Here is a 27,118-nt window from a genome sequence, read left to right on the forward strand (position 1 = left end):
GACAGACCACAGGGACAGCAACCTCTGGCAGTGAATTCTACATTTTAATCATGCTCTGTGTAAAGAAGTATTTAGTGAGCTCATGGTTGCGAATTATTTTTTCTCTGATACATTCCTTGTTTCAGTTCAAGTGATGCTTTTTTATGTCTTCCAATATAACTTTATACGTCTTACAATAAAATCACTGATGAGAAAGAATTCAGAGTGGAATAGAATTTGTATGGTGGCGTATGGTTATGTGCGTTTTTAAAAGTATTCTATAATTTCAAATGTTAATTGTTGAAATGTTTTAATGTTCTCACGGTCATGTCCTTGGGGACCCTAATTGAGTAGAAAGACAGAATAAAAATGTTTTAAATAAGTAGCAGATAAATAATAAAATGGCTGTATGGGTCAAGAAAGAGCATCTGCTAACATCTTCCCATGCCCTATCCTCAATTCTTCTTACCCAAGCCTCCATGTGGTTGGTCACTGTGATGAATGCTTCCCGGAAGAAGACATAGATGGCGGTGCCAGCTGGCACACTGTCCTCGTTGCATTCACTGACATCCACCACCACCTTGAACCAGGAGGGGGAGTTCTCATAGCAATAGGAGGCTAGCTTGTAGACCCCAGTGGAGAGGAGTTTGCCTCTGGCACCGTCAAAAGAGGTGAGCCAGGCTCCGGGCATGAGCGAGCATTGCCCTTCCAGCTTGACACAGCTGCGCACTTTGCCAGTGAGGGCACAGGTCTCTCCAACGCCACAGCTGGTCTTCTGACAGATGAGCTGGCTTGAGGGGTGACAGGTGCATTTCTCCAAACAGTTGCTGGAGAGGATGGTCTCTCCAGCCTGTAAAGAAATTTGAAGAAAACATTTTAAAAGAATCAGTTGAATTTCTAAAGGACACGACCAGTGTCATATCATTAGCACTGAATCAATTTGTAACACTTAAAAAAGGAACAAAACCTCCCAATATATGGAAAACTGGAAATACAATTTATGGAAAACTATAAATGTGGCATATCCAGCCCAAGGCCATATTATGTTCTTAGATATAGCAGTGGTTTTGAACAGAACTGGTAACCGGTGTTCCCTCTAAGCTGAGTTAGTGTGAGCTAGCTCACAGATTTTTAGCCTCTGGCTCACACATTTTGGTCTTAGCTCAGGAAGGATGGCTCCAGAGCAGACTAATTTATGCAGTAGACAAATCGCTCGCTCACAACTTTAATGCCAGTAGCTCACAAAGTAGAATTTTTGCTCACAAGGCTCCACAGCTTAGAGGGAACGTGATGCTACCTGCTGGGAGACATAGTATAGTAGCACTGGAAACAGGAAGTGGAAGGGAGGAAATTTGGCCTGGTCCTGTTCTATCTCAGTAGGGTTGCCAGGTTCCCTCCAGCATGTGGGGGATCCCCCGGTTTCTGGCACTCCACCCTGGCACCAGCTAGCTGGTTGCTGGAGGAGAATTACTCCTCCAACAGGCAAGAAGCAGGAAATAAACGTGACATGCCTACATCACCCGGAAGTGATGTAAGCATGTTGGTGATGTCGGGTGTGTGTGTGACACTCTGGCTTCGGGGCAAAACTTTATGGTAGAATTAGCTTCAAACCATAGAGTTTCTCCCAAAAACCAGAGCGTTGCCCCTCCATCATCGACATGCCGATGTCACTTCCGGGTGACGTAGGTATGTCACGTTTATTTCTGGCTCCGGAAGTGATGTAAGCATGTTGGTGATGTCGGGGGTGTGTGTGTGTGTGACACTCTGGCTTCGGGGCAAAACTTTATGGTAGAATTAGCTTCAAACCATAGAGTTTCTCCCAAAAACCAGAGCGTTGCCCCTCCATCATCGACATGCCGATGTCACTTCCGGGTGACGTAGGTATGTCACGTTTATTTCTGGCTCCGGGGTGACATAGGCACGTTGCGTTTTCCCGGCTTCTGGTAAGTTCTCCCCCAATCCCCCTCTGTGAGTCCTACGGACCTGGCAACCGTAGCTCATTTTGATGCAGTGGTTGCTTAGCTAGGGCTGCCAACTCCAGGTCTGGCAATACCTTATGATTTGCAGCTGGAGCCCGGGGGAGTGGGGTTGGTGGAGGGGAGGGACCTGGGTGGGGTAGAACGCCACGCAGTCCTCCTTCCAAAGCAGCCATTTCCCCCAGGAGAAGTGGAATAAATGTGTGTTTTAAAAAGAAATAAATAATAAAAAAGCAATTTATGTACTCTGGAGATCAGTTGCAATTCTGCGGGGTCTCCAGCTCCTCCCAGACGCTGGCAACCCTTCGTTCCCCTCAGGGGTGCCAACTCTGGTTTGGGGAATCCCTGGATATTTCAGGCAGTGCCTAGGAAAAGTGGGGGGGGGGAAGACCTCAGCAGCAATGTTCCCTCTAAGCTGTGGAGTCTTGTGAGCAAAAAATCTACTTTGTGAGCGACTGGCATTGAAGTTGAGAGTGAGCCATTTGGCTGCTGCATAAAGTAGTTTGCTCTGGAGCCCTCCTTCCTGAGCAAAGACAAAAATGTGTGAGCTGGAGGCTAAAAAACTGTGAACTAGCTCACACCAACTCAGCTTAGAGGGAACACTGCTCATCAGGGGTCGTTTTGTAGAAAAAGAGCTAGGGGGACTCATTAGCATAACTCATTAGCATATGCCACATCCCCTGACATCACCAGAAGTGTGTCATAAGGCCACACCCCCTGACATCACCGGAAGTGTGTCATAAGGCCACACACCCTGACATCACCGGAATTGTGTCATAAGGCCACACACCCCGCCCCCAATGTTCCCGGCCACCACCGCCGGCCCCGGAAGCAGGGGGCGGGGCTTCGTCATGTGCCCCGCCCACCGTACCTCACCCGGGGGAACTGCGATCCCCCGCGATTCCCCCCGAAATGACCTCTGGACCTCAGTGGGCCATAATGCCACAGAAGCCGCCATTCTGGCAGAACTCCAGGGGATCTCCTCTGGTTTCGTATAGCGGCTTCGTATATAAGACCGTCCTGACCTGGATGGCCCAGGCTGACTCGATATTCTTAGATCTCGGAGCTTGGTGGGGTCAGCCCTGGTCAGTACTTGGATGGGAGACCGCCAAGGAAGTCCAGAGTTGCTGTGCAGCGGCGGGCAATGGCAAACCGTCTCAGTGTCTTTTCCTATTTGCAAAACCCTATGGGGTCCCCATCAGTGGGCTGTGAGCAATGCTCCCTCTAAGCTGTGGAGTCCTGTGAGCAAAAACTCTACTTTGTGAGCTACCAGCATTAAAGCTGTGAGCAGGCAGGTGATTTGGCTATTGCATAAATTAGTTTGCTCTGGACTGGAGCCGTCCTTCCTGAGCTAAGACAAAAATGTGTGAGCCGGAGGGTAAAAAACTGTGAGCTAGCCCACACTAACTCAGCTTAGAGGGAACACTGGCTGTGACTTGATGGTATTTTCCACCACCACCACCACCACCACCACCAATGACATTTTATAGCCGACTAGAACACACCAGGCGGCAAATGCATCTTTGCAGTGACACACATCCCCAGGACTAAAGTGTGCTGAGATCACTCAGGTCCTCAGAACAGACTGTTTTGTACACCAGCACTCACCTTGATGTAACACCCGTCGTACGAACAGCCACACTTGTCCATGGAGACGCATTCCTCCCCATCGAACACGTACCCAGAATCACACTGGCACCCTTCAAAGCACTCCCCGGTGCACTGAGACGGAGCCGATAGCGCAGCACAGGTATAATCACAGGTTCGGGTGCATAGCTCATAGTGGCTGTTGGCTGGGCAGGAGAGAGCTGAAGGGAGCAAAGCCATATGGAAAGAATGAGAGTGGAATTTGACATTTGTGCTCAAGGAGGGGGCCGTGGCTCAGTGGTAGAGCATCGGTTTTGCATGCAGAAGGTCCTAGGTTCAGTCCCTCGCATCTCCAGGGAAACGGATCAAGTAGTAGGTGACGTGAAAGCTCTGAAAGCTACTGCTGATCATCCAAGGTGTCAGTATGTTCTTTGGCACCTGCTTGTGTCTTCCTCATAGAGGGTAGACTCTATGCCATTATACCCTGTTAGTTCCCTTCCCATAATGCCCCACTTTACTGGAATAGGAGAAGAAGAGGAAGAGGAGATGGATTTATACCTTGCCCTTCACTACTCGAAGGAGTCTCAGAGAGGCTTACAATCTCCTTTCCCTTTCCCACAACAGACACCCTGTGAAGTAGGTGGGGCTGAGAGAGCTCTTTCGAGGACTGCTGTGGAGAGAACAGCTCTGAAAATAACTTGTAACTGACCCAAAGTCACACAAGCAGCTGCATGTGGACGAGTGGGGAATGCAGTTCTCCCAGATTAGAGTCCATGCTCCTAACCACTACACCAAACCGGAGGTGCTTTAGAAGAGCACAGGAGGCATCCCCTTTTTGTCTGCGTCACGACACCATGTTCGGCTTAGAACCTCCCAACAACATTATTGGACCCAGCCCATACAGCAGTCATTGTGCAACTGTTCCCACTTGCCTTTGGCGGCCATTTTGTTGTGATGCCCACTCCCTGTTTTAAAAATTTCCAGAATGGCCACAAGTTCAACAGGATTGAGGTCCTGTCATACTTAATAGGTTAATAACATGCTGATACAGATATCTGCCTTCCATTGCAGTTATATGGGGGATAAGAGGTAGTGGTGGCAGAAGATTAATTGACAGACTTACGACAAAAGGAGGATGTTCTCCAGTCTTCAATCAAGGCTCCCCTCATTTGGCATACTGCTGCATAGGCCTGGAGGCTACGGCAGAGGGCTTCTTCAGTTCCATTGGCTGCACATGTGTCGTATACACAATGGCTGAAGTACACATCAGGGTTGACCAAGGGGTGACAGTCTCTGAATGGGCCCAACTGGGATCGGAGGATGCCACAGGAAGTCTCACACTGTGAAATCTTGGCAGCGTCACAGGTAGGGCATTGCTCACCGCAGCTGTCAGAGCAACTGGCGCCATCCACGGGAACCTTCCAAGAGGCCCCAAACTCAACCACGCTTTGAGCAGTTTTTCCATCGGGTAGCATGAAATCGTCATTTGCGTTACCGTTGAAGTTACCGCCCAGACCACACATCTGTCCTTGGTAAGTGCCGGGGACAGATACACGGACAAAAGAGAGAGTGTCGTAAAGGATTGTGAAGCCAGTGGAAGACTGGATAATGATATTGTTCCCCTCCTGGGTAATCCAGAGTTTCCCCTCGTCCCTGTTCATTGGCAGTGTGTGTAGCTCTCCATCCACCTGCATCATCATCAACAAAATATCAATATGGGGTTAGTTCTGAGCTCACCCACAGAGACATGTTTCTGCACATGGTCCTTTTTACAAAGGATCTACGGATTTGTGGCGCACTATAACATGCAAGGAACATACCGTCGCCTTCCACTTCATTCCTCTCTCAAGGACAACAGTGTGCCCATGAATGGAAATGACAACACTCCTTGTGAGAACTGCTGGACTCTCCTTGGACTTCTCGTTCTCCAGCAAGACTGAGAAGGGCTCTAGCTGAGGATCCTGGCTGCACACTTCGGCCAAGGTGTAAGTGCAGGAGCCATGGAAATCGAAACTCCGTCCATCAAAGGAAATGTAATGAGGGTCGCCTGATGCTATAGCTGTTCCGTATCCCACTGGGTGGCAGCCTTGGACGCCATTTTCCACCCTGCATTCCTCATGTGATCCGCAGGAGAACTTTTCACACTTGACAGCTCTGTGGTCCATGCAGCGACATTTCTCCCGGCAGGAAGAGTCCGGGTAGAAGCCCTCTCCCCTTTTGTAGTATCTGCCACGGTGCACGCAGCCACAGTCTGCAAGAGGGACACACTGATCCCCGCTGAGGACGAATCCCGAGTCACAAAAGCATCCTTCTACACAAGAATCCTCGCATGTTTCTGGTGCTAAGAGGTCGTGGCAAGTGGAGGGGCAGCCATTTCCACAGAGCTCATAGTGGGAATTCTGTGGGCAGGGAGGACCTGGAAGGGAAGAACACAAGGAAAGCTTTGGTGGCTGAAGAGTGAGACGGCATTCCAGCTGAGGCCATACCTTTCAGTCAATAACAACCTCAGCAGAAATTCTAATGCCCTTCAGTGGAGGCAAGGGAACCATCACATGAGATTTAGTAACGTGCTTGCTAGGATCCCTCGTTTGTGCTTTTCCTTAAAATATGGAAGGGAAATAGGGCTGCACAGTTGGAACTGGACACCTGGGATAAGTGCAAGGCACGACATGTTTGTACTTTACTGTAATACCTTGACAAAATTTGCTTAGGACGCATTGAAGTCAGAGGAATAATAGGGTGTTTGGAGAGGGGGGAGCTTGCTTGGGAAGAGAAGGAGCAAATCATGAGAGTATTCCTTGAGAGGTTTCTGGAATGGAAACTCTTCATGGTAGCAGAACCAAGATCTGTTTCTGAATGGGATTTAGTGGTTAGGATGCAGCTAGCAGTCTGATGGAAAGTTCAAAGAAGTAGAAACATTAATGTCTGAGCTCAATGAATCGTATCTCTTAAATGCCGAGTTTCTGGAAATACTTGAACCGGCTTCAAGATAGCATTCTGAAAGTTTGCAAAAGTCATCCTACAATGGGATTGATATTATATGGCCATCAAATTTCCCCTGCAAAAAAAAAAAAAAAGAGGAAGGAATTGAAACCAAAGCTTCAGAGGACGTAAAGTTCAGGGTTAAAATGGCCCCAGGGCTTAATTTTGATCATGGTATGTCACAGGTGTTTACATTTTCAAAAGCCACACCTTTTTCCTGCGCTCAGAATCTCCAGAAAATATTTATGCAAAATCAACATATTTAGTACAGTTTCCCCAGGTACATAAGCTTTTATTGCAACATTTGGAAGGTCTTTGTTCAAACTATGTTTTCACTGATGGCCGGTGAATATCCCATTCAGTGTAAAGTAGATAACATCAGATTGGTGCTATATGCAGGGGTCATTTCGTAGAAAAAGAGCTAGGGGAACTCATTAGCATAACTCATTAGCATATGCCACACCCCCTGACATCACCGGAAGTGTGTCATAAGGCCTCACCCCCTGACATCACCGGAAGTGTGTCATAAGGCCACACACCCCACCCCCAATGGTCCCGGCCGCCGCCACCGGCCTTGCAGCTCCATGAGGGGCCCGGCGGTGGACCTGCAAGGCTGGCGGGAGTGCAAGGAAGCCCTGCGAAGGCCCTCCCTGGCCCCAGGCAGGCAGGGGTGGGGAGAGGCAGGGAGGAAGCAACTTACCCTCCCTCTTCTCCTGCCTCCTCCTGGCTGAATGAGGGCCGGAAGCAGGGCGGCCGGAAGCAGGGGGCGGGGCTTCGTCATGTGCCCCCTCCGTACCTCACCCGGGGGGAACTGCGTTCCCCCGCGTTCCCCCCCGAAATGACCTCTGGCTATATGTATGAATTTTTTTTGTATATAGGACATACAAAACTTCCTTATGGATCAGACCATTGGAACAAAGTTTGAGTCCAGTGGCACTTTGAAGACCAACTAAGTTTAATTCTGAGCATAAGCTTTTGTGTGCATGCACACTTCTTCAGGATTAAACTTTGTTGGTCTTAAAGGTGCCCCTGGACTCAGACTTTGTTTTGTTGCTTCAGACCAACACAGCTACCCACCTGGGCCAGACCATTGCCTGTCTTGCTCGCCAGCTGTCTATGTGAAGTATTTTCTAGCCATGCTAAGTCCATGTCCTACCACAGAGATGTTGTCTCCAACCTCTACAGAGATCCCCCCATTTTGTAGAGTGGCTATTAGCGTGTGCCCATGCAGGGAACCCCCTTACCAGCTTAAGAGCTGCATGAAAAGGGATTCAACCAGGCCCATAGCCAGGTTTTTTCCCCCATTGGGGGGCATTTAAATTTCTTAGGGGGCACGTAAGTTAATTAATGACTTAATAAATATTTTTAAATGCCCTTTTCTGTCTGTTGTGGGGCGTGGCTTTTAATTAAGGGGGCATAGCCCCCAAATGCCCCACTATAGCTACACGCCCGGATTCAACACCCCCAACACTTACTGCAGAAAGAGGCTGATCGCCATGGCCCAACCTGGGTGCCCTGAGCTTGGCAGGCTGTCACGTAGGCACTGATGGCACTGCACAGGGTATCGTGGTGACCCTTGTACATACAGGTGTCAAAGACGCAGTCATCAAAGAAGGACGTTGGGTCAATGGCTTCATGGCACTGCCTGAATGGTCCATTCTTTTGAATGAGGACCCCACAATACTTGTTACTCTTGTAGGGCTGCTTCTCAGCCTCCCCGCACACTTGGCAGTTACTGGTACATCCCGCTGAGCACCCGGGGACATCCTTCACTTTCCAGCTCTCTGCAAACTGGATTTCGTCCTTCGCCTGAGTACCATCCTTCATGGTGAAGTCATCTCCGGGATCCTGATTGGCATTGCCGCAGAGTCCACAGATCGCATTGGCATAAGTGTTAGGTATGATGACCCTGGCATAGCTGTACCAGTCAAAGCTGACTCTCAGATCAAAGTCTGTTTTGATGAAGCCATGGACTCCACTGATGTAGACCTTCAGCTTATCTTCATAGGAGAAGGGCAGGTCCACAAAGACCCCGTTGACCTAGGAGACATGGGGAAAAGAGAATTCCAAGGACTTTCAGTTAATTTAGAAACTAGACTGTGTAACAGTAGCTGAGTCCTACTGGGTAACCACATGCACATTTAAAAATTGCTTCCTGGCATAAATAAGGAAAGAAATGATCTGCCACATGTGCCGCTGGGGATAAGCAGTAGTGTGCCTGAACACTAAGAAGATAGGAATCTGTGCTATGGAAATAATACTACAGAGCAGAAGGAGCCAGGTGGCAAGAAGTCATCTTTGAGATCCAATTTGATGTAGTGTTTAGGGGCACGGACTCTAATCTGGGAGAACGGGGTTTGATTTCCCACTCCTCCACATGCAGCTGCTGGTGTGACCTTGGGTCAGTTACAAGTTCTCTCAAGCTGTTCTCTCAAGGGCAGTTCTCTCAGAGTTCTCTCAGTGCCACCTACCTCACAAGGTGCCTGTTGTGGGGAGGGGAAGGGAAAGGAAAGGAGATTGTCAGCTGCTCTGAGACTCCTTCGGGTAGTGAACGGTGGGGTATAAATCCAACCTCTTCTTCTTCTTGAAGCATCCTTTCTGGGTTCTCCTAGCTGTATTTTCCATGTGAGAGTGGCAACTCTTGCATGATATTCTGGTTGCTTTAAAAAAGTTTCCTTTGCTGGGCAATAGAAGTGGATGTATTTTCTTCAACCCATGCAAGAAGCATCTGTCCACCACAAATGAACCAGCACTTCAGCAGGCTACAGGAAATCACCCCATCCATAAGGAAAAGTTTGTAATTTCAGTGCCAAAGAGAAGCAGTCTTGTGTTAAATATTCAGGAGCCAAGACCCAGTTCCCTTAATTCAAAAGAGTGTGTTGAAGACTGATTGGATACAGGGGAAGATTTCTGCATGTGGTAGATCCCCTGCGGAAGCATATGAAAAAGACCACAAGGGCAGCTTGCGCTAAATTAAATTTACACCCCAAACATTGCATCTCTGCTTGCGCAACCCACAGTGCAAGAATTTATTGGGATCAACAAATATTGCAGTATATCTAACGCTTCCACAAGTGAGTTTACATTTCTGTTCATGCATCACTGGAGCCAACACAATGCCTGGTGCCAAAATACCCCCTCACATCTGTTGCAAACAAGTGGTATAATTAATCTGGGAGCTGGAGGAGATGGGGAAAAAAATGGCAGTAGTCTGCAAATAAATAAGACGAGGAGCAGCCATAAGGAATCAAACCAGCTTTTAAAGAAACATGGGATATGACCAGGTGACAAATTGGGATGTCATGAACACCTATGAACACACATGGAGCTGCCTTTTACTGAATCAGACCATCGGTCCATCCTTATCAATATTGTCTACTCAGACTGGCAGAGGTTCTGCAGGGTCTCGGACAGAGGTCTTTCACATCACCTACTACCTGGTCCTTTTAGCTGGAGATTACAGGGATTGAACACAGAAGAAGAAGAAGAAGAGATTGGATTTATACCCCGCCATTCACTACCCAAAGGTGTCTCAGAGCGGCTTACAAACTCCTTTCCCTTCCCCTCCCCACAACAGACACCCTGTGAGGTAGGTGGGGCTGAGAGAGCTCTTGACAGAAACTGCTCTTTTTCAAGAACAGCTCTTATCAGAACTATGGCTTGCCCAAGGTCATCCAGCCAGGTGCAAGTGGAGGAGGGGGGAATCAAACCCGGTTCTCCCAGATTAGAGTCTGCGCACTTAACCACTACACCAAACTGTCTCTTGTACATGCAAAGCAGAGGATCTTCCACTGAGCTGCAACCCCTTCATGCAGGGATGACTCTGTAATGATATGGTGAGAGGGTAGCCAAAGATTACCATTAAGACTACCATTAAGAAGAGCCTTGCTAGATCAGACCAATGGTCCATATGGTCCAGCTTCCAGCTCTACACAGCAGCCAACCAGTTGCCCTGGAGAGCCAGTAAACAAGGCATAGAGTCCAGGGCCCTCCCTGATGCTGTCTCCTAGCACTGGATTTCCAAAGCTTACTGCTTCTTAATATGGAGGTTCTCTTGACTCACCACGGCTAGTAGATGTTGGTGGATTTCTTCTCCATGAATATGTCTAACTCCCTGTAGGTCTGGCTAGCTGTGAAATTTATCCCCCAGAATCTCCGCCCCGCCCAATCCCCCATGGTTTCTTCATACCCCAGTAATTGTACCTGAATCCTGCGTGGATGGTCTTGGCTCAGGCTGATGGTCATGTTGTAGACATCCAACGTTACTACTTTGGTGAAGGACACTGCCTTGTTGCCTCGGTGGTTGTTCTCTACGGTGACCGAAAATGGTGTGAGGGTGGGGTCCTGGGAGCAGACGTCCGCCATCTGATAAACGCAGCTCCCCTGGAAGTCGTACTTCCTTCCATCAAAGGTAGTGTAGTGAGGGTCTCCAGTTCCTATGCAGGTGGAGTACGTCGTTCCCTTGCAGCGGCGCACGCCGTCCACCAGGGTGCATTTCTCATTGGCTTTGCAGCCTGCTTTCCAACACTTCACTTTCCCTAGGTTAGGATCACACTTGCAACGAGACTGGCAGTTCTCATCAGCCCAGAACTCCTCCCCAGGCATGTGGTGGACGCTGCTGGAGATGCAGCCACAGCTCTCTACAGGGATGCATTTGTTGTCGTGGCGGACGTAACCGTCGTCACACTGACAGGTCTCCATACAGGGCAATTTGCAGGTGGAATGAGCCGATTGGTCAGAACAGGTAGCTGGGCAGGCACTTCCACAGGACTCGTAGTGACTGTTGTCAGGGCAGGTGTGGACCGCTTGGGGGGGGGGTGACAACAGATTAGATTTGATCAAAAGCGAAATGCGCTTGTAGATTATACAGACTCCTAAACTATCACTTTCAGCTTCCTTCCACCCTCTTTTGAAGTGGTTTGTGCTTACCCTGACTGGATCTTTTACTCTTGTCCTGGTTTTATTTTAATTTATGCTCTGCCTACGAAAGGATTTTTATATCTTGGACAGGTGGGGCTTCTGCCCTCGTGAAGTCAATAACAACTTTGCTACCACTTTCGTGCCTGTATTTGTTATGTGCATGGGATATATAATGTAATTATGTAAATACAATTGACAATGTGGGCTTTTTGGCCCACATAATTTTTTTGTATTTTTTTGCATTTTTATATGTGCATGTGATAAGATTAGGCTTGCCTGGGCTATCCGGTCAGGGTGGCCCACAGAAATTTATGCTCCAGTACATTTATGCCACAAGTCTGTTGCTTATGAAGCAATAGACATGCATGGGTACCTCACTGGCTGGTATTCCAAGGAGGTCTCCCATCCAAGTACTTGCCAGAGTCGACCCTGCCTAGCTTCCAAGATCTGATGAGATTAGGCTTGCCTGGGCTATCCAGTCAGGGTGGCCCACAGAAATGTATGCTCCAGTGCATTTATGCCACAGGTCTGTTGGTTATGAAGCAATAGACATACATGGTTGCCATTTTGTCCAGGGGAGCTGATCTCTGGAAATCAGCTGTGACTGAGGGAGGCAGAGAAATCCAATGTTCCCCTCTCTTCCTTGCCTCTCCCCACCAGTCCTGATTGGCCTCCTCCCACTTCCTCCTGACCCGTTCTGCCCCCTGAACTCTAGCTGGGCTTTTATAGAGGCCTCTGCACATGCACAGTCAACACTACAAACTTTTGAAGGCGCTACCTCCAAATTAGGATTTTTTAAAAAAAATACAGAGACCATTCTTCAGAACAGTTGCCCCTGATTTTGATAGCCCTAAATGGTGGCAGCGACTGGCCCCATTGCATGGATTTAGGTATCCACACCAACTATGAGGCGCAGTGATAGACTAATAAATAGCACTTGGAAATTGTGGGTGGAAAGGAGTAGAGGGGGACATTAACAGTGTATCCCTATTGCCCCATTCCTGTGGGGAGACATGCTGCAACAGTCTCCACTGATTCTTCTCTGGCTCCCTGCAGTGTACTTTCTTGAGATGTAATAACAAAACAGAATCTGAATGTGGGTTTCTGCACACCCAGGTGCTGCTCTTCTCTATAAAGGTCCTCTGCAGCCCTGCCTGTAATTGTTTGTACCCTCTCTGGGTGATTCCGCATTGGCTTTCCCCTCCATTGTTTTATGAAACCCACACTGGAACAGAAATTCCCCTCTGCATTGCATGCCATTTCCACTTTCTTAGACCATCGGGTTTTATGGTACCCTCTGCACTGCATGCTGCTTTTACTTTCTTTGATCATCAGGTTTATTGGGTTTTATGGTACCTTCTGCACAGATTTATGTTCATTCAGGGGTGACTTCGCAGTCAGTACAGTGTTGCCCCAAAGGTACTTGAATGTGGTTTTGAGCTGCACCTTTGGTAAAACAATGGAGGGAAAAGCCAGTGCAGAATTGCCTTCTGTCTGCTCATTCCCTGTTTGACTGGGGGGGGGGGCTGCCTCAGACTGGGCATCCTTCCCTTCCTCACGTGCCCTCCCATTGCCTGTACTGACAGCTGTCTGCACCACTTTCATGCCCTTTCTCCATCAGCAGTGGCAGAGGCATGCTTCTGTGGGTGCCAGGAGTGCCTCTGCTGAACACCACCCACATCTTCCTTCCTTCCTTCCTTCCTTCCTTCCTTCCTTCCTTCCTTCCTTCCTTCCTGTCAAAAAACTCCCAATATGGATGGTGTGATTCACGTGGTTTGTGATGGTGTATAGAAATATTGAATTCTAAATGTCTCCTGCATTCTCCTGTCTTTTGGTAACAGGCTGTGCCTTATTTCCCCTTACAAGGGAAATGCTGAGGCCAGATGGCCTCAATAGCATGCCATAAACCCACATTCTTTCACACGTTCATGCCGAAAGCCAGACCTGGTGGTGCTTGCCATGCGAGATGTCACATACACAATGAAGTAGTTGGAGTTTGGGTCACATGCCTGCAGGTGTGGCCTCCAAACTCCTAGCCATTCCTGTGTTGCAACCATGGCAACTAGCAATTGGCCACATCCCATACTCACTCGTGATTGGCTGATGGCCACATCTGATTGAGACTGAAATTGGACTATATCTGTTCAGACCCAATGAGAGAGACTCTCTCTGTTTGTGTCTCTTGCTCTCTGTTCCTGCTAGTGAGCTCTGCTTTTTATCGCACCTGGAAATGCTGTCCTGCCATGCGGTCTGTTGGAGAACAAAGACTTGCTTTGGAACTTAAAGCACATGGAATTCCATGATGGGATTTCCCTTCCTGATCCCTTGGACTATTTGGACTGTAGCTGTTCCTGAATGGGGTAACTATGAATCAGTAATGTTTAGTTAAGGCAAATCGCCTTAGCCTTTCTTTTTTTGTAAACTTATAGTCTATTTTGCTAAGCTCTGACTGAATAAACATTATTCTTGTTTCTAACTTGTCTTTGATGTTGTAACTGGGATTCCAAGTCTATTTCCTGTGCCTACCTGGCCACATGCTACCATTGAGCATTAAGTGTACATCTCTGGGAATGAGGTGCTAATGTGTTAAGCCCTAGATGCTAGCTAAGAGTCTGAACCTTGCTCTTAGGCTGGAAGGGGATTCTTTCGATGATGGGCTGCCCGCTGTTCTCAAAGATTTTGATTTTTCCGTCTTGCAGGATGGTTGGGAGGCTGGCCACTGCACCGTTTACCTGTGGGAGGAAAGACCAATGTGCAGGAAACATGGTTTCCATCAAAAAGTCAGGAGAAGTCAGCGCCTAAAGAGACCACCAGTGGATGGAGAGATTCCTGCTCTTTGTTTTGACTTAGAATATTTTGAAAGTGTAAACTGGGCTGGATCCAGACATCACCGGCTATTGCACATCATTGGATAGTGTGCAATAGTGCACTATACCAATCATTCACACCTGGAATCTGCTGTGTGGCCATGACCACCCAGTTAGGAATGATTACTCTGTCATGGTGGTGGAAAGTGCCTTCAAGTTAACAGCCAACTTGGTGTAACCCTGTAGGGGTTTTCAAGGCAAGAGATGAACTGAGGTGGTTTGCCATGGCCTGACTCTGCCTAGCGACCCTGGACTTTCTTGGTGGTTTCCTATCTAAGTACCAACCAGGGCTGACCCTGTGCAGCTTCTAAGACTTGATGAGATCAGGCTAACCTCAGCTATCTAGCATAGCAATAATTAACTATCCAATGATGTGTGGATATTGCCCTGCATTGAATGCCTCAACCAAAAGGCAGTATATAGACAGAATGAATGAATGAATGAATGAATGAATGAATGAATGAATGAATGAATGAATGAATGGTGTGTCAACCCTATTTGCCATTACTTTCTTTAAAAGTTACGGAACCTGGGTGGCAACTAGACTGCAGAGCACCTCATCAGCTCACCTTGGAGTTGGCAGAGGGTGGCATGTGAGAAGGGACCAATGGAATGGCAAAATGTATTGAGCCAACCCTGTGTACCTTCTGACTTAGAAATGCTTTCCCTAATCTCAGATGTGTGGGGCTGTGTTGGTTGTCTCTTAGTGGTGTGAGTGGTATCCATGCGTTGAGGTTTTCTTACCGTAATTAATGCTGGCTAGAAATTTCTGATGCCTTCTTCTCCCTTAAATCCAGCTGTTTGCACCAGGAGAACGTCTGAGCTATTTGCTGGGGATCGTTCAAACACATCATCCCTAAGGGTTTAGCTCAGGGCCGGAGTCAGCACACCCTGAGGTGGAGCAGTTGCCAGGGTCCATGGATTCCATTAAGGGCTCACTGCCTCTGACCCCTACCCACATACCTCCCCTGCCATTAGTCTGCATGCCTTTCTCCATCTGTTTGCTTCAGTTGTTCCACCACCTTTGCCCACAGCTGACCAAGACCATTGGGAAAGGTGGCAAACAAGTGGCATTGGTCCTGGGTGCACTATTGACCCTGGCCAATAGGCTTGGGGGGCAGAATCCTATACACTTCCCTCCCTCCCTTCTTCCCTCCTTCCCTCCCTGCAAAGTGGGCTCAGGGTTCCAACCTATGATAATCCACTGAGTGTAGATTTACAACATAACACCAAAATAACAAAATAAATGCAATAAAATAACTACAGAACTAGATACTTTAAAATAAATTATACCCCAGCAGACACATAGAAGCGACTCATTTTTTGGGGGGGGTGGCCAATGGCTCAGTGGTAGAGCATTTACTTGGCATGCTAAAGGTCCCAGGTTCAATCCCCAGCATCTCCAATTTAAAGGTAAAACAGCACTGCCACGATTCACTGGCAGTGCTGCTTAAATCTCCCAGGCTGGCTCTACGTCATCATTGCGTAGAGCCCACCAAATTCAAGACCAATCAGCTTCTCCCCCCCCCCCAGCTGTCGTGGAGCCAGCAAATGCGGTTGTCCCAGTTTCCTACCTCTGCTGGCCATTAGATTAAAAAGGGGGGGGGGGACCGCATCCTAGTTTCTGCAGTCACCTCGCCATTCACCAGCTGAGTAATAAATATTCCTGGAACAATACCTGGAATGAAAGTCTCATTCGTCCAGTGGACAGGATGCACCACTTCACAGTCAGATCATGCAGCAATCCAGCCTTTCAGGTAAGTGTCGGCCATGTTTCTCCCAAATTAGAGTCCGCACTCTTAACCACTGCACCAAACTGGCTCTCTTGGTGGAAGATGCACAGGAAAGTGGGGGCATGCAGGTAAGGGTGGAAAGGCAGGCATGAAGGGACTCCCGGGCACTGTCTGCCCAGGGCTTCCCAAAACCTGGAGGCAGCCCTGGTTTAGCTGATTCACTGGGATTTCTAGACTTCCATGGCAGTTATGCCAACGTTTCACCCGCTCTTGGTGGTTTGCCTCCTACAACTGTGAACGGAAACACAGTTAAGGAAAGAGCATGGGTTCTTCCTTACCATGATCTGGGCATCATCTCCTTTGTTAATGGTGATGTTGTAATCATACACGTTGATACGGGTTAGCTGCATCTTGGAGGAGGCCTTGTGGTCGGAGGGGCTGCTCTTCTCTTCAACTGTGAAAGGTACAAGGTCAGGGTCACCGCTGCAGGACTTCACAAGGGTGTAGGTGCAAAGATATTGGAGGTCTACGATGAGGCCATCAAACGTCCGAACATCTTGGGATGTGGAGCCCCAACAGGTTCCCATGTACTCATGGACACAGCTCGCTTGACCATTCTGCACCTGGCACATTTCCTTTGTTCGGCATTGCAGTGTTTTGCAGGGATCTGCGGTGGGTGAGAAAGAGAATTAAGGAACGTTAGATAACCTTTAGTAGATAGACAGCACAAGGGACTTGGGCATCTGCTATTTAGCCCACTGGGGAAATCTACAAGGACACTTGGGAGTTTCACCAAACAGTACTCCTTGGACCATTTCAGATCAGAAAATTTGTCTGGGGCTAAGGCTGAAGCCCTTTCTCCACATGTGCAGCAGTCACAATCCAAACTGGGCAATATGGTTGCAGGGGGTGTGGGGAAGCTGCAACTGATATGTGACTGTTACACAGGAGACAACCTGTGTTCTCCATAATGCGTGAATTGGCTTCTCTGTTGGGTGTATCTGCACGGCACATCCATTTCCAAATACATTTGCTCATTTCAGTCCTGCATGGCATTTTATCCTACACATGTATGTCTAAAAATGTAGCTAGTGCCCTGACCTGGACCTGATATGTGACTGTTACACAGGAGACAACCTGTGTTCTCCATAATGCATGAATTGGCTTCTCTGTTGGGTGTATCTGCACGGCACATCCATTTCCAAATACATTTGCTCATTTCAGTCCTGCATGGCATTTTATCCTACACATGTATGTCTAAAAATGTAGCTAGTGCCCTGATCTGGATAGCCCAGGCAAGCCTAATCTCATCAGATCTTGGAAGCTAGGCAGGGTCGACTCTGGCAAGTACTTGGGTGGGAGACCTCCTTGGAATAACAGCAGTCGGGAGGCGGGGGCAGGCTTCATTCAGCCACCTCTCTGAACATCCTCCAGGCCTCCCAGTAGGAGGTCAGTCACCAGAGGTCACCATGACTTCCAGGTGCACACACACTCACATGTGTACACACACACACACACACACACACAAAATACAAAAATGCCAAAAATAAAAATGTAGCGAGTGAAGTGGCCCTCTCGTACATTCCTGGGAATAAGGTCTGTGATTCTTATGTAAAGTTGGGTGAACAGAGAAAAGAAGGGAGACAAGAAAGAAAGGGGGCAGCAGATTTGTCATTACCTTTTGCGCAAACTGCTGGGGAGCCGTATGCCTTCCCGTTTCCAACCCCAACACTCAGCAGCCCAAAGAGGGAGGTGGGGTGCTCCACTACATGGACTGTGTATCTGTGGCCTAAGCTGTGTGATGCCCAGGAGAATTCAGTGCCAGGAACTGGATTCCAGTGGAGATTTCTCAGTGGTCGCTTGTCCAGGGTGATCCCAGAAGTCTCCGATGATTTGGCAATGATCAGCGCGTAGTTCTCAAAATGGTCATACCCATAAATGTTGTAGGCTTGACAGTAACTAGAGACCGGAGGGATTGCCATGAAGAAAGGGTCATAGTGGAGGCTACCATGAGTGCCACCGTCACTGAAGAAGGTAACTTGAATGCCCGAGTTAGCCGAGAGGGACATGGCGGTCGAGCCTTGAATGCCGTACAAGTGTGCTCGAGCAGCAGTCAAGTCTCGGTTGCTCTTGCTTGCCCCAATTTGGGTGTCAACCTGAGTTTTTTGGGAAGTAGAAACATACACTATGTCATACTCCGTGTCAAAGGGAAGAGAGGGGACGATGAAGTCGGTACCCCAGCTAGAAACAGGCAACAGCTGCTCAGAAACATGGTCACAAGAGACTTGTCTAGAGACGCACGTGTGGCCGCTGTAGACAGCCACTGGTTTCTGAGAGACTATTTTAGTCCCGGAGACGTCCACCTCGCTTTGTAGCTGGACAGCTTGGTAAGGACTAAGTGCAATGGAGATCTTGTCCCCGTGGAAATATTTTTTCCTCTGAAATGTCACAGTCCCTTTCAGGTGGATGTCAACGGATGTGGGCTCGTCCCAGGCAATGATGGCAAACTCTCGGTAGCGATCTGTGCCTACGGTTGGAGTGACGATGTAATACTCGGTTCCTAAGCTTGTCACCGGATAGACAATGGTAGTATCAACTGAGGTAGGCTTGCTATTGACGGAGTGGACAGAGATATCTTTGTCGGCCCGGACAATGACCGTGCTGTCAAACAAACCGGTTCCGACCATCTCTGCTTCACGTGGGATTGTCGCAGACAGGGTTTGACCCTCATTCACCTGGATCACTGCCCTCAATGCCGGCCGTTTCATGTAGATAGTGACAGATGTTTCAGGAGCATACCCTGAGATAATCAGCTTGAAATCCCCGTGGGATGTTCGTGGCAAGCCGTTCTGCATGAAAGCTGTGACAAATTCTTTTCCTAAAGGACTTGAGGAAAATGTTCTTGGGATCAGGCCGGCTATCACCAAGGCTGGAGCAACTGACATTCCTAACAAGGAAAAATAAAACTTTTAGAGAGCTCTAAATAAACGTTTCACTGTGGTTTAGGAGGTCATTAAAGTGAGTGTGCCTGTGACTTATGGGAAGGAATATATGTGTGGGTTCTAGATCAAATTAACCCTGAACTTGACTTAGAAATTAAAAGGACTAAACAGAGCCTATCAAACTTTGACCACATTAGGAGAAGACAAGAGTCACTGGCATCTGCAGCCTCAATTTGTCTGATATCTCCATGGGGGAGAAAGAGGAAATATAACCTTTCAACCTCCACTTGATCATTCATACTGTGGTCTCCCGCTCAGCTGTGAGTAGATTCATGGGAAAACATTTTTAAAGGATACATTTCTTTACTATTAAAATGCTAACAGAAGAACATGGAATTATGGGTTCAGTTTTTACAACCAAGGGGAAGTTGAAGGATTAAATGCCCTCTTTTTCTCTTGCATTGCCCTGAGGCAAATTGAAGCTTCTCAAACCTGTATTTTGTATTATTAGAATCATAGAATCACAGAGCTGGGCCATACAGGCCATCTAGTCCAACCCACTGCTCAATGCAGGATCAGCCTGGAGCATCCCTGACAATTGTCTGTCCTGCCTCTGCTTAAAGACTGACAGTGAGGGGGAGCACACCACCTCCCTAGGCAGCTGAATCCACTGTTGCACAACTCTTAATGTAAATGTCCCCCCTAATATCCAGCCGGTACCTTCCCACCCTTAATGTAAACCCATGATTGCGAGTCCTCTGCTGCCAACAGGAACAGCTCCCTGCCCTCCTCTAAGTGGCAGCCCTTCAAATACTTAAAGAGAGCTGTCCTGTCCCCCCTCAACCTCCCCTCTTCAGACGAAACATTTCCAAGTCCCTCAGCCTTTCCTCATTGGGCTTGGTCTCCAGGCCCCTGATCATCCTCATTGCTCTCCTCTGCACCTGTTCCATTTTCTCCACATCCTTTGTGAAGTGAGGCCTCCAGAATGACACTCAATACTCCAGGTGTGGCCTGACCACTGCAGTGTACACTGGGACTATAACAACTTGCGATTTAGATGTTATGCCTCTGTGGACACACCCCAAGATTTGCGTTAGCCTTTTTTGTCACTGCATCATACTGGCTGCTCATATTTAACTTATGGTCCCACCTGTACTCCAAGATCTTGTTCACACAGACTGCGACTCAGAAGTATAACCCCCACCCAGTGTGTGCCTTCCACATTTTTGTTACCCAGATGTAGAACGCAGCACTTATCCTTGTTAAATTGCATCTTGTTCACATCCGCCCACTTTCCTGGTGTATTTAGATCTTGTTGAATTCTGTCTGTATCTTCTGGTGTGTTTGCTGCTCCTCCCAATTTGGTGTCATCTGCAAATTTAATGAGTCGCACCTCCACACCCTCATCCAGATCGTTTATAAAAATATTGAAAAATACTGGGCTCAGAACCGAAACCTGTGACACCCCACTGGACACCTCCCTCCGTTCAGATGAAATGCCATTGACGACTACTCTTTGAGTGCAGTTCTCCAACCAGTTCATATTGATGGAGTTGTATGATTTTTCTCTTGCCTGCCTTTACCCTGAGTACAGATGTGTGTGTTGAACAGGCTGTTGAATCATGCTAATTTGTGCAGTTCTGATCTGGCAAGAATCCTACACATGTGCAGCCAGGATTTTGGGGCCTGTTCCCAGTGAATTGACATGGGGCCAAAACATTCTGATCCAGCCAATTATACTCTTTGTGAAGAAACGAATGAATACAGGTACTTACCCCACAGTACACATAACTTGGCCCAGAGTCCCATCGCCCACATGATGGACAACAGATTGATAGAGGCTGCAAAATAAGTTTTGAGATTAGGTTGGAACATTTGGTTCTTCCACCCATCCTATACTTGGCAGATGAAAAATGGTGACACGTTTTTCATGAAAACAAGTCATGAGCTCTGAGCAAGCGGGCACATTTCAGCAGGGGGTTTACGTGATAGAGGAGTCTGCAGACTTTTGCATCCTTGTACGTAGATGCCCTGACTTGGATGTCCCAGGCTAGCCCTGCCTCGTCAGATCTTAGAAGCTAAGCAGGGTTGGACATGGTTAGTATTTGGATGGGAGTCCACCAAGGAAGGCCAGAGTCACTACACAGAGGCAGGCAATGGCAAAACCACCTCTATTTCTCTCTGCCCTGATGGCCCAGGCTAGCCCGATCTCGTCAGGTCTCGGAAGCTAAGCAGGGTCAGCCCTGGCCAGTATTTGGATGGGAGGCCACCAAGGAAGACCAGGGTCTCTATGCAGAGGCAGGCAATGCCAAACCACCTCTGCTTCTCACTTGCCTTGAGAACCTGTCAGAACCCACAGCCAACAACAAAATACACACATTCAGGAACAGTTATACTTTTATTGCAGAGCTATAGATGCAGTAACATAGGCACTGTTAAGAATGGCGGCGGCCCCATGGGCATAATAGGATATAGGGTATTCGTATACACCCCCCCCAGTACTGGCCAATTAGGCGGCCTCCCGCGCGCGGGCTAAGGCTTAGAGACCGTTAGGTAGCTGAAGCTGAGAACTAACACTCTCCCACGGCACCTAATGAAATCCCAGACACTACAACACCCTCCTGCACATCTGTATAGATAAGTGTTTCGGCGCACAGCAGAAAAAGCACAGAAAGGAATGCAATAGCAATTAACCTGAAAGGAAAGCAATAGCAATTAACCAGACACAGACCAACCTCCCCAACTTTCATGGCAGCATAGCTGACAGAACCCTATAGGGTCACCATAAGTTGGCTGTGAATTGATGGCACTTTCCACCACCAAGTAAATGCCATTCAGGACAATGGGACTTCCTCAATCAAGTGCGTGTGAAGGATTTCAGCCACCATCCTCTGCAATCTACAGTATTTTTTTTACATGTTGCAAATCTACACACAATCTCCGCCTAAAAAGTATCTCTGCTAAGTGCAGAAAGTGTGTACACATGCACATGCTTAAAGTTGCCTCCATTGTGCCTTCCATTTTGCCCAAACATTCTTGTATTTTAGTACTTTTTAAAAATATATATATGCTGGATTTATCTAGCAAAATCTTCAAGAATTTCCCAGTCTGGATTTGGCAATCATATGATATTCCCCTTCCATGGGCATAAGGGCCATGAACAATTAGTAGTACGTGTCTTCAGCATTTGCCTCATCCTCATTCAGTCTAATTTGAATTCTTTTGTTAACTATCACAACAGTGAGTCATCATCTGGACCAAACATCTGTAAGACTTGTTCAACATGCCAAAGTACCGGGAAGGCTGACTCATATTGGACAGTAACAAGGAAAATACAGACTGTTCTGTTTGGTCTATATATTCAGGAAAGGCTAGAGATAGAAAGGAATCAGTTTGGGGTCATGGCTAAAGTGTCAAGACTAGGATCTCAGAGATCTTGGTTCAAATCCCCACTATGCCAGGGAACTTAAGAACACACAAAAAAACCCCTTCTGGATCAGGCCAACAGTCTATCTAGTCCAGCATCCTGTCTCACACAGTGAACAGAGCAAGGTCCTCTGGAGGGCCAACAACGGGCCATAGAAGCTGAGGCCTTCCCCTGATGTTGCCTCCCTGCACTGGGATTCAGAGGTTGACTGCCTCTGAATGTGGAAGTTCTCTTTAGTTACCATGGCTAGTAGCCACTGACAGACCTCTCCTCCCTCAATCTATCTAATCCCCTTTTAAAACTGTCTATGCCTGAGGCCATCTCTATAACCCCTGCCAGCAAAATCCACCTTTTATTCACTCTCCGTGTAAAGGAGTATTTCTTTTTGTCCGTCCCGAACCTACTGCCCATCAGCTTCATTGGATGCCCTCGAGTTCTAGTATTTAAGGAAAGGGAGAACAATTTTCTCTTTGTCAACTCTCTCCACTCCATGCATAATTTTATAAACGTATCACCTCCCCGCTTAGTCATCTCTTTTCTAAACCAAAAAGTCCCAAGTTTCTTCAGCCTTTCCTCATAACTTGTTGGGTGACGTTGAGCCAATCAGACTCTCTTGGCCTAAGCTACCTCTCAGGGTTGTTGGGAAGGTAAAATGGAAGATTGGAGACAGATGTCCACCACCCTGAGGGAGTAAGGCGGAATAGATATAAACAGGGCTATTTTGGGGCAGGAACACACAGGAACGGAGTTCCGGCTGGCTCCCAAGTTGGCCACACCCAGCAGGAACTCATTAGCATAATAGGCCACACCCAACAGCAGGAACTCATTAGGACTGGCTACATTAGAGGTGTGTGGCCTAACATGCAAAGGAGTTCCTGCTACAAAAAAAGCCCAGGGTTTTGACCACAAACAAGGTAAGCAGAATAAGAAGCAAAAGGTGGGTGTGGCTGGATGAGCACACTTCTGGTAACATGGGAATGCGATTTAATATGCTAATGAGCGGTGCAGTCAGGGGTGTGGCCTAATATGCTAAATAGTTTCTGCTTCTGTGTGTGGCCTATTATGCTAATGAGTTCATGCTGGACCTTTTCTACAAAAAGAGCCCTGGCTATCATAGGCAGAGGTCTCCCTTGACAGGCTCTTTGTTCCTCACATTGACAACAAGCACACCATGGACTATATGACATGTGCCTCTTCTCTCTTGACATCCACAGTTTGTTACAATAATCTGGACGTTATGCCAGCGGTCTGTAACTTAGACATGACTGTTAGTACCTGGGGAATGATGGCCATCAAGGGAAGAAGTACTGCCACCTGCCTGCTCTGCCTTTCTTCCCCACCCAGTGGACTACTCTGTTGATGGCAGATAGATTAGGCGGCCTAGTGACTGGCATTAAAACATCTGTCTGGTGTTAGAATACTTGACGTGCAATGACACATTAAAGGAAGTGTTGCAGTCAAAGCAATGTTATAGTATGTTAGCACACTTTTGAACTGTCAATATTATCATATTAATTCTTTCTGCAGTGCTATTCTCTCCTTTGTTCAGTTCTTGGTAATTGTAAATTCATAGCTTTAACTGTAGAATGTGCAATAATTGTTTGTTGTATGCTTGCTAAAGTAAAATAAAAAAAATAAAGTTAAAAAAAATATATCTGTTGTATTTTTAATCTTGTAAGCCGTTTTGAGTCTGCACTAGTGGAGAAAGCTGGACTGAAAGTGCCCAATATTTGCTCCAATGTTTGTGCTTATGACACACCCAGCCCTTACCCCAGAAGGTCTATTGGTTCAGTGTGGTGGAGAACCGGTTTTGATTCCCCACTCCTCCTCCACATGAAGCCTGCTGGGTGACCTTGGGCCAGTCACAGTTCTCTCAGAACTCTCAGCCCCACCTACCTCACAAGGTGGCTGTTGTGGGGAGAGGAATACAATTGTAAATCGCATTGAGACTCCTTAAGGCAGAGAAAAGTGAGTATAAAAAACTACTCTTCTTCTTCTTCAGTTTAGTTCAGACACAAGATTGCTTTATAGGGCTGCTAAACTGCAGGTGGGACCTGGCGATCTGGCAGTATTCCAAGTTGTCTCCAGGCTCCAGATGACAGAGATTAGTTCCTCTGGAGAAAATGGCTGCTTTGGAGGGTGAACTCTATGGCATTATACCCCACTTAGGTCCTTCCCTCCCAAACCCCACCTTCTCCAGGCTCCACCCCCTAAATCTCCAGGAATTTCCCAGCTATGAGCTGGCAACCCTAGCCAGCTATCAGTTTGGTTCTGCAATACAGTGAGTTCACTGGAACTACCTCAAATGACTTTCCCTGTGCAGTGAAAGTGAAAAGAGTCTTAGCAGTATAATTAGGGCACCTGAGATCTCCAGCCACTGCCTGGAGGTTGGCAACTCTAGGTGGAGTCCAGGGCCAGCACCAGGGTTTTGGGAACCCTAGGCAAACTATGACTGTGGTGCCCTCCCCAGTTCAAACATCAATGGCTTGTTCCAAGGGCTGCAATTCGAACCATGGTTACCTGGGAGAAAATCCCACTGAACATAGGCCCCTTTCACACGGCGAATTTGCCGTGGGAGAGCCACGGATGCCGGATGGATTATCCGTGCACAATCACACCACCACATCTGGCAAATGTAGCGTACCCGTGGCTTCTTGCCGAAAACCCGCAGTTAAAAAGTACCTGCTAACAAGTACTAGCAACTGGTTTGCCACGGGCTGCTGACGGACTTGGTTGGTGTGATCGCACCGGCGCGCGGCTCTTCCCCCCGGCTGTCGTCTTTGCTGCGGGCCCCGACTGCCAAAACCCCGCTGCACCGCCATCGCGTCTGATCACTTAATCGCGGATCAAACTGCGACGGCACGAATAGCCACGCCTCCCCCCATGTTATCCGGCCCATGTGACCGGGGCAATAGTAAGACTTGCTTCTGAGCAGGCATGGTAGATATGCATAGAAGGAATACTGTTTTGGTTCCCTCTCTGCCCTGAACCCTGGACAGTGGCACACTCTTTTGGTGACCTCTCAACTTTGGCATCCTGAGTGATTTCCTAGGTTTGCCTAGAAAGGCCTGGGGGGAAGGTTTTTGGTAACAAAGGCAGGGTTTTCCTTTTCTTTTCTTTTGAAAAAAAGGTGCCAGAAACTCTCAAGAGAGAAATGAGGTTTTCAATCTGTATACTGAAAACTCATGACCTTTTAAACATTTAAAAAATAGTTTTGCCGAAGTGGTTCCGGAACTCTGTTCCAGCGTGTTCCCTGAGGAAAAAAGCCCTGGACAAAGGTATCACCAAATCTGCCCTCTTCCTTTTCTAGCAGTGAGAAACAGCAGGCATAGTATTACTTATCACTGAATCTCCATTCTGGGAAGATTCCCACCTGTTGAATTCCTGTCTGGTTGTACAGCTGCTGAACTGTAAAAGGTGACGATCCAGAGGAAAAGGTGACAATCCAGAGCTACAACATGGAGGTCCGCATGAATTAAGAAACCTTGGCATTGCTCAGTATTATATTCACCTAAATAAAATATCATTGGCACTTCGAATCAGGTGGGATCCAAGAAGAAGAAGTTTCTATACCCCACTTTTCTCTACCTTCAGGAGTCTCAAAGCAGCTCACAATCTCATTCCCCCACAACAGTGAATAGTTTTGTTGAAGTGGGGCTGAGAGAGTTCTGAGAGAACTGTGACTGACCCATGGTCACCCAGCTAGCTTCGTGTGGAGGAGTAGGGGAATCAAACCTGGTTCTCCAGATTAGAGGCTGCCGCTCTAAACCACTACACGATGCTGGCTCTCCAGATAGCTTATACATTCTGTCTTGGTGATTTCCCTTTCTTACTACATCCCCTGTCCCACATGGCTTGTGTCCATGAAACTCCCCCAGCATAGTCGTCTTGGTGGTCAAAGGGACCCTCCTTCCTCTTTTCTCCAATCAAAAGCTAGTTGAATCCAACTCATCAGATTTGCTATTATTTTCCATATGGAACTGGAATTTCTAGAACACCTTGAAACTTGAGAGTGGAAAGTAATAACAGGCAATGTAGAGTTTCTTACCTTTGGTCCTTCTGTGTTTCTGATGTACTAGAGCCAAGGGAGATGGTGCCTCTGTATTCCTCCCTCTGAATTTTTCCCTTTCCGAAGCTTCCCTTTATATAGTGAAGAAGTGCCAGTTCTGGGAACTCTTTGGCAAAACTCCCACTAACTCCAGAGGGATTAGGGTCTTTTTTTATTCTTATGAAACACTCAAATTAAAGTGGGGCGTGAAGATGATGAGCAAGTTTGGGATCGAGCTTTTTGGACCAGTCCTCTGATGAGGTTGTGGTCACAGCTTTGGTTGTGTAACATTTGGCTCTTGGGAGGCTGGCGGTGATTAATAGGAACAAGTTATTGTTGGCTAGCCTGGCGTGCTCAAAACCCAACCATCACCTGGTCACAGCTGACATCGTGCCTAACCATTGCAATGATTGTTGTGGCTAAAGACAAAACAATCTGTTGGGTGTCGGGGGCAGTAATGATGTGAGTATCTGGCCCATTTAAACCAAAATCCCAAAGCATTATCAAAAACTTTGCAGTGAAGACTAACTTCAGCCCAGGTCTCCCATTCTAAACCAGCAGAACAGAGGATCCTTGGAGGTATGTGCCGATAAATAAGTGTGGAAGCCAAATTTCATGTTTGTATAAAGGAAATTTCAGGATTCCCCTGGACTGTAC

The 27,118-nt window shown here is 47.6% G+C and overlaps 1 protein-coding gene across 1 annotated transcript in view; it reads right to left on the bottom strand.

The window, feature by feature from the left end:
• Positions 1-26,515, bottom strand: part of LOC107109583 (IgGFc-binding protein-like) — a 35,932-nt gene extending 9,417 nt beyond the window's left edge. The window contains exons 1-11 of the mRNA XM_015410248.1: positions 26,462-26,515; positions 20,762-20,827; positions 17,723-18,991; positions 16,383-16,711; positions 14,068-14,176; positions 10,728-11,329; positions 8,000-8,564; positions 5,363-5,958; positions 4,666-5,230; positions 3,564-3,763; positions 449-829 (exon numbers count right to left, since the gene is read on the bottom strand). Of these exons, the coding sequence (XP_015265734.1) occupies positions 449-829; positions 3,564-3,763; positions 4,666-5,230; positions 5,363-5,958; positions 8,000-8,564; positions 10,728-11,329; positions 14,068-14,176; positions 16,383-16,711; positions 17,723-18,991; positions 20,762-20,804 (4,659 nt within the window). The 5' untranslated portion in view covers positions 20,805-20,827; positions 26,462-26,515. The remainder of the gene's footprint in view (positions 1-448; positions 830-3,563; positions 3,764-4,665; positions 5,231-5,362; positions 5,959-7,999; positions 8,565-10,727; positions 11,330-14,067; positions 14,177-16,382; positions 16,712-17,722; positions 18,992-20,761; positions 20,828-26,461) is intronic.
• Positions 26,516-27,118: the final 603 nt, after the last annotated feature.

The sequence above is a fragment of the Gekko japonicus genome, unplaced genomic scaffold, assembly GCF_001447785.1.
Source record: "Gekko japonicus isolate JY-2015 unplaced genomic scaffold, Gekko_japonicus_V1.1 scaffold1267, whole genome shotgun sequence".
Taxonomy (NCBI): domain Eukaryota; kingdom Metazoa; phylum Chordata; class Lepidosauria; order Squamata; family Gekkonidae; genus Gekko; species Gekko japonicus.